Genomic DNA, 7222 nt, shown 5'->3' on the forward strand with positions numbered 1-7222 from the left:
CTTAGCCCACACTCTTATTATTATAAATACATTACCCTATGTGTATACACAGACACATAAGGGAGTTTTTCCCTCATCTCTTTTACTATTTCATAGATATATTCTTAATAATGTATTGGAAGTCCTACATCGACTAAAGATAAAAGTCAATTTATAATATAGTACATAAGTGAATACAAACATTACCTTACAAACCAGTTTTATGGAATTCAGTCAGACCTAAAGTCTATTTTTTAAAATAACTAATTAAAAACTTCACAATAAAAACTTGACTGTCAAAACTAGTAAAAAATGGCACTGTAATATATACCATAAATTAAATTTTGTACTGGTTTTTTAATTCTCTATAAATGAGCTTGTAGGTAAAATTAAATGGGATAGCATAGTTTTGTAACCTGCAAAATAAGTTATATCAGGAAGTAAAAGACATTTTGCTTCCCGACACTAACATCGTTTTCAGATTTTTCAGAAGTGTAAATAGTGTAGGTAGTTAAAAACTTCATATTAAAAACTTAACTGTCAAAAGTAGTAAAAAATGGCACTGTAATATATACCATAAAATTAAATTTTTTATATCACTTTAAACTAAAAGAAGCACCTCATTGTCTTCAAAATTACTTTTTGACAGTTTATCAACTCCCTTTCGACGACTTTCATAATCACGAATGAGTTTCCTGCCTTTTGCTGATGTCAAAAATGAAGCATCTTGTAACTCCCATGTGGCATTATCATAACCAAGACCGGTCCATTTGACAAGCCACTCATAACAGCAAATTGAGTCATTGTCACCATTCCCACCAAAATGCACAATTTCTCTTTTAAGGAGTAAGCGGTGAGGTATACTCCAATCACTTTTCCACCTGCTAACCTGATAACTCGGCAACCAAAGAAGAAATTATTTTCATGGATGATTCCAAAGGGAGTGCAGAATAACAAAACAAAGAACCATTGGTGGTCCAAAGAATGTGAAAGGGTAAATGAACCTTCGGTTCACTTTTAAACTTGGCCAAGAGCTTAGGAGCCTCAAGAAGCATTGTTGATTCTGTAATCCAGCGGTTGTGAGCATGAGCAAGACCTTGATACTTGACAAAGTACTCCCTTTGCATCACTAGCAACATGCTACTTACTATCAAACATCATGTCATGCATTATTTAATACACATCCGTGAATAAGAAATCTAGATGAAATACAAAGAGTAAACTCCCATTGTAGTCCCTGAAATTGTAGTGTCCATTACATTGGTCCCTGACTTTCTCAAACATCACTCAATTAGTCTTTTATCTTGCAAATAGAAAGTGTGAAAAGGATTGAAGTAATTTATTTTTTGTAAATCTAGCAGTAAGAGTGAGTATTATTTGAAGTTAATGATTAAATAGACCAATGCTTTCAATCTCAAAGACTAAAATAGGAGGTCTACCAGTGACCAAACAGGAGAATTTTATAGACCATACCTTTATTATTTGAAACCACTTCTCTAGAGTCCAAGATGGATTTCACTCCTTCAGAAACAGAATGCACGCCAAACTCTATTTTTTTCTTAGTGCACCAGATACAATGCCAAAGCCTCAAAGGAATGTACTTGAGAGGAGGATCCACACAATAGGGATGGTACCTCTTCTGGCATCCTTTTCCAGAGCAACATCTAAAATATCGTTGCACATTGATAAACAAAAGCAATTGATAACAAACAAATGTATTAATTTATAATGCCTAAGTCCATCTTAAACAAAGACAGATGCACAAAAACACTTTTACTTGCTACAAAGACAAGTGGAAGTATAAAAGCAGTTATTTCAGGAGATGCTCGTTGTGGTGCTGATATCCTTAGAGGTTAAATACATATTTAGTCTTAGTAAAGTTGGTCAAACGTGTCAACGAGGTGGCAACGTGTGACATGGGTGACACATGATATCTACATGACTACCATGTACTAAATGTTATTCTAAAAATGTTTTTATCCAAAGAAAATTTTCAGTTTTTATTTCAGCCCCCAAAAAAATTCAAATTTTCCTTTTAATCCCCATGAAATTCAAATTTCAATTTTAGTTCTTAATTATTTTTTATCCTGCTTTAGTAAATTTTGAAATTTCTAATCTCTTTTTATATAATTCCACATTCATCACACCCAAATCCTTACACAGTACTGTTCAGGGTGAAAGAGAAACCACGTTGCCAACTCTAACCACAAATGGGTGTTTCAAATCCAAATTGGGCATCAAAATCTCTAATTACACGTTCCCTAATACCTTTCAGTAACTAACATAGATCCAACACTTGCTATAGTTAAACAACCCCAGCAATAGCAATATTTAGTGACACCTTTTATTTAGCATTTATGTACACTAAACCTGCTACTTTTTCGTTATGGCATAATGTCAATTACAAGAAGACAAAGGTAGAGTTGCAGTCTAAGGAATCCCAAAATGATTGAAAGGACGTGGAATTTGCTTATTTCTTTTGCCTTATAATAATTGACATGGTGCAATAGTGGAGGATCAAAAGCTTGACTTGGATGTTAATTTATTAAATGCCTGATTTATAGTTACCCAGTAGGTTTTTTGAAGGCTGCAGAAGCTTTTGAATGCTCCGAGTATCCAAACTTTGTTAGCTATAGAAGGGTGTCAGACACCGTGACTTCGAGATTATTATGGTCACAATCCCTAGTTGCAGTTAGAACTCACGCAATGTTGTTGGTGAAATGAAGGTAGAAGGGAATGGACAAGACATAGCTAAAATTGAAATTTGAAGGAGACCAAATTCATTTTTTTCAAGGGCAAAAGGCACTTTTTAAAAGAACACATGCAACAACACTTACCGTGCTATCTACTAGACACTTAAGCAACCATACTGTTAATGAAGTTAAGCACAGGCACTGTTTTCTGTGGATTCCAAGAATTGGAAGACTGAACCCAAAGGTTTTAACAATATAGGGATGAAAAACCACAAAATCTACACTCAAAGCCACAAATTTAAATACATAATATCTCCAAAAACTAAAAAATTTATTATTATTCAGAAGAACCTACTCCTTTGTAAAAGAAATATCCAATGCCAAATTGTCGTAAATTTGCAATTGAAATAAATCTTAACAAAAAGCTTTTCATTACTACAAACTGGAAGTAACTAATAAGTTTGATATCACCTAAAATCTTTACCACAAAAAGTTATCAATCCAATAGAAAAGTAGGGATGTATAGGGGGGAAAAATTGAACCAAACTTGACCAATTAGGGTCATTAAAACCACAAACTCCATGCAAGAAATAAAGAACAGCAGAAGTTACAGAGGAAAAAGCAGGAAATGAGCTTCCACATAGCAAAACACTTGTGAAGGCAGAAGAGAGAACAATAGAGATATAAAAAGGTGAAAACAGCCTAATCTACATTTAAAGGTGAAATATGGAAACTCACAAAAGTACTCCACCACCCAAGCAATTGGAACATACAACCTCCTTGCCACCTTTTTTATTTTTCATATGAAGATTTGCTTGTGCATTTTTTTGATACTCTTCAGCCAATCCCTCAATGCACCCAGAACGGACATCCCCTCCATCCTAGCAAGATGTATGAGTCTAATCAATACAACCACTAACAAGTAATTATGTATGTCAAGACAGACTGCTATTCTTGATCAAATTAAAGTCATTATACACACACACATACACACACACACACACACACACACACACACACACACACACACACACATATATATATATATAGAGAGAGAGAGAGAGCAGGGGAATTGTTAGCAATCAAGAACTGAAATGAGAAAGAGAAAGACTTTTTATTGAATAAGATGAAAAGAACAAGAAATAGAGAGCACTTCCTCCATATGAGGTAATGGTTTCATTACAATTTTGTCTTGAAAAGGCATCTTGGAAGGTATTTATGAACTACCTTTGGCCTCTACAACAGCCATTCCATGCAAGCAAAAGTCCAAAGGCTAAGGTGGTGATAAGGATGAGGATTGGTCCTGTATAACATGAATTACTTTGACTGCCTTTGAACCTTCATTTTTCTTTAACTCCATTGTCAAGCTATCATCCATAGAGGCATCAAAGTTTAATGCTAAAGGTTCACCCAGCAAGCTAAAATTTCAAGATTCTAACAGCATTTATGTTCACCTTTGCGATTGAATATAAGTTCAACAAGTATTAATACTTGTATGGAAATCTGAATTTTGAAAACAAAATGCTCGTTTGCATCTTTCCCTTTAAATTCTTTCACGATCAACTCTACTATTGGGTTACCAAGAAAATGGTCTTCTTAGCCCAAAATCTTCACTTTATTTTCCTGGCGTTTCTGCCTCCTAATTGATACATCAACTTTGCCCTCCATCATAATCTTTGTTTCTCTTGACAAATTTATTTCATCAATTTTGATTTCCTCTTTTCCTTGCTAATTTTGTTTTATCAATTTTGGTTTCTTCTCTCCCATAAAGGATGTGATTCTTGAACATTGAACAACTCTGCAATTTCAAGAATTTGTAATCCATCAAAGGTGAATTGCATGTCCAAGAACTAGGTGCTACTTCAATGCATTCTAACCCAGTTCATGCTATATTTGTCTTGTTCAGTCATATGAGGATCACGCTCTTCATTCAATATCTTTTATTGCATGTGGTTTAGCTCTATATTGTTGGTCATCTCTTTCGATTATTGGAGTCTCCTTTTCTTTGATGCAATCAAATCAATTGACATTAAGTGGTGTTACCCAACTGATGCACCCTAAGAATTGAGACAAGCAATGTGGGACTTTCCAGCACCCCCTCCATATATGCTTGTCAAACCAAATGAGACTTACCAAAATATACAATTACTAAAATGTGATACATACTCTAATATCATGCTGAATTTCATTTTAAAACCAAATGGGCATTAAGCTAAGTTGCACTCCAAGAATTACGGCACGTGATGTTAGACTTCCCAATGATTCTCATCAAAGTGTTATCTTCTTGGTTCAAGAAAGATATAGCTATCTTTGAATCATTTTATCAAATTTGTGTAAAAGGATTCTCACTCTAAATTTGGATTCCCTTAGCACCAATAATAAAACTAACGCATTGTCCCACACTCCACGCTCATCAATGCATATTTCAACTTATGGATTGAAGGAATTTCTTGTCCCACAGAACTTTTCAGCCGTGCAGATCCTTCCAATTGGGTCTACCCCACAATGATGGCAACTTCACCTTGGCCCAAATTTCTGATTCCTCCTTCCTCCATCATTGACATTGTCTATCCCTCCAGATCCCAAGAATTGAAATAGGGGAGAAAATAAAGATTTTTATTGACTGGGATGAAAAGATTGAGAAACAAGAGAATACTCTCTTCTACCAAGGTTTCCCCTTCATAGAGGATATCTTCTTTAACAAATAACTAAATGTCACTATATCAATACTCATATCTCCCTTTCTCATATCCTTCTTCCCTTGTATATACCAAATTAACACCTTAACCAACAAACTCATTAATAGCCTAACTGTCTTAACTAATATCCTAACAATATCTTCCCAAGATACTTTTCATAAGCATATATCTAGAGTGTTTGTATTTTGCTGCTTAACTTTATACATTTGAACCATACTCCCAAATTTTGTCACTATTGTAAAATTGTCTTTTACCAGCTAACTGCTTTCCTACATTTCATTTCAATTTAGCTCTTTGTACTTCACATTTTATTCAATAGGACATTTCACTTCACTGCATTACATAATAATTACTATTATTATTTATTTATTTAAAATAAGGGTTAAATATGTTTAGTTTCTAAATTTGATATGAAATTAAAATTCATCTTTATCCCAAACTTTGATACTTGGTCTTCGATCTTAAAAATAAATAGTTATAGTCCTTGTAACCTAACTGAAATAAAATTTTTGAAAGTGTTAAAAGACATTTTAAATTGATGTTCGAGTTGTTTATAATGTGTAACACATTCCAACTCAAATGTTAGTCTAAAACACTGATAAAACAAGAATTAAGGTAGTTGAGTTTCCATTCACTTTTAAAATTTAGAGATCAAGTTTGAAATATAAATAAATTATAATTTTACATTCAGGTTAAACTAAAATCATATTTAACCCTTTAAAATAAATTATCTAAGACATGTCACTTTCGCATGAAAATAAAGTAGTTGACAAAATGCCAAATGAATTCCGAAACCTACTTCATCCATAACAAGAGTAAGATAGCAATCCGGTTCTCTGGAGAAGTTCTGTCACGGACTACCTGAAACATTAAAGGAGAAGAATCGGTAAAGTCTATTCTAAAGGGTCGTATAATATGCATAACCTCAAAAAAAAAAAAAATCCTGAACCCAAACTAGGTTCTTCTAACTTAATTTATTTACAGATAAAGTACCATCTTTTAGAACAAAGAGCACCAAAAGACCTACCTTATAAAAATTCATTTCTTTAACTTAGTAAGACGACGAAAACAGCTCATCAGCAAGAAAATAAAATGGGAAGTTCAAAATAGTTTGTAGTACAAGTTTTCTTACATGTGAGTCTGTTACCTCTTAGGTCACAGTGATTTCAGGTGAACAAAACAGAACAATCCCCCGAAACCCTACTGTGTAATAACCCTCACGTTACTGTGATCACAAGCACCTTTGGGTATATACTACGAGCCTGTTCAGAGTAAACAAATAAACTGCAAAATAAAGTAATTAATCAACTACAGCTGTTCCACCTTAAACTGCAAAAATGTGAGAAATGAAAATACGGCATTCACCAACTACTGTATACTACGAGTCCGTTCAGCTAACTACTTATAAAAAATGATTTTTATCAACATCAACAAAGTAGAAAAACCCTGCGCATTTACTGTATATAGTTAAAAAGAAAATAACAAAACTGCATGTTGAGGAATAACGGGCACACAAAATAACCGAGGAAGAAGAACCAATGCCCTTTGGCCATGCTTCACATGTGTTTTCTCTCACCGTGAAATCACACTCAACCCTGGATGTTAATCACAGTGGAGAAGTCCAAGCAGTAGTGATAGAAGGAACTGAAATCAAATTTAAAAATGAGATATTTTTATTTATTATATAATAATTTATATTAAAATATATCTAAATTTTATTTATAATTTATATTTTTATGTTTTAGGATGGAAATTATTATTAACTTATTATAATTAAGGTTATTTAATATATTTTTTAATGTAAATCAGATTAACATGTTTAATTTTTATGTTGATTTTCAATAAAAATTT

The 7222-nt window shown here is 33.2% G+C and overlaps 1 protein-coding gene across 14 annotated transcripts in view; it reads right to left on the minus strand.

Annotated features, from left to right (window-relative positions):
- The window catches only part of LOC106757728 (chromodomain-helicase-DNA-binding protein 3), a 33695-nt gene extending 26692 nt beyond the window's left edge, over positions 1 to 7003 (minus strand). For 6 of the 14 annotated variants that reach the window (XM_022779229.1, XM_022779217.1, XM_022779225.1 and 3 more), the window contains exons 1-6: positions 6504 to 6988; positions 6171 to 6232; positions 3411 to 3553; positions 1453 to 1643; positions 984 to 1126; positions 599 to 868 (exon numbers count right to left, since the gene is read on the minus strand). In XM_022779229.1, the coding sequence (XP_022634950.1) occupies positions 599 to 868; positions 984 to 1126; positions 1453 to 1643; positions 3411 to 3553; positions 6171 to 6179 (756 nt within the window). In that variant the 5' untranslated portion in view covers positions 6180 to 6232; positions 6504 to 6988. Of the gene's footprint in view, positions 1 to 598; positions 869 to 983; positions 1127 to 1452; positions 1644 to 3410; positions 3554 to 6170; positions 6233 to 6503 lie in introns of all 14 variants that reach the window. The other 8 variants (XM_022779218.1, XM_022779219.1, XM_022779216.1 and 5 more) reach the window with 8 other exon arrangements.
- Positions 7004 to 7222: the final 219 nt, after the last annotated feature.

Source organism: Vigna radiata, chromosome 3 (assembly GCF_000741045.1).
Source record: "Vigna radiata var. radiata cultivar VC1973A chromosome 3, Vradiata_ver6, whole genome shotgun sequence".
NCBI classification, from domain to species: Eukaryota; Viridiplantae; Streptophyta; class Magnoliopsida; order Fabales; family Fabaceae; genus Vigna; species Vigna radiata.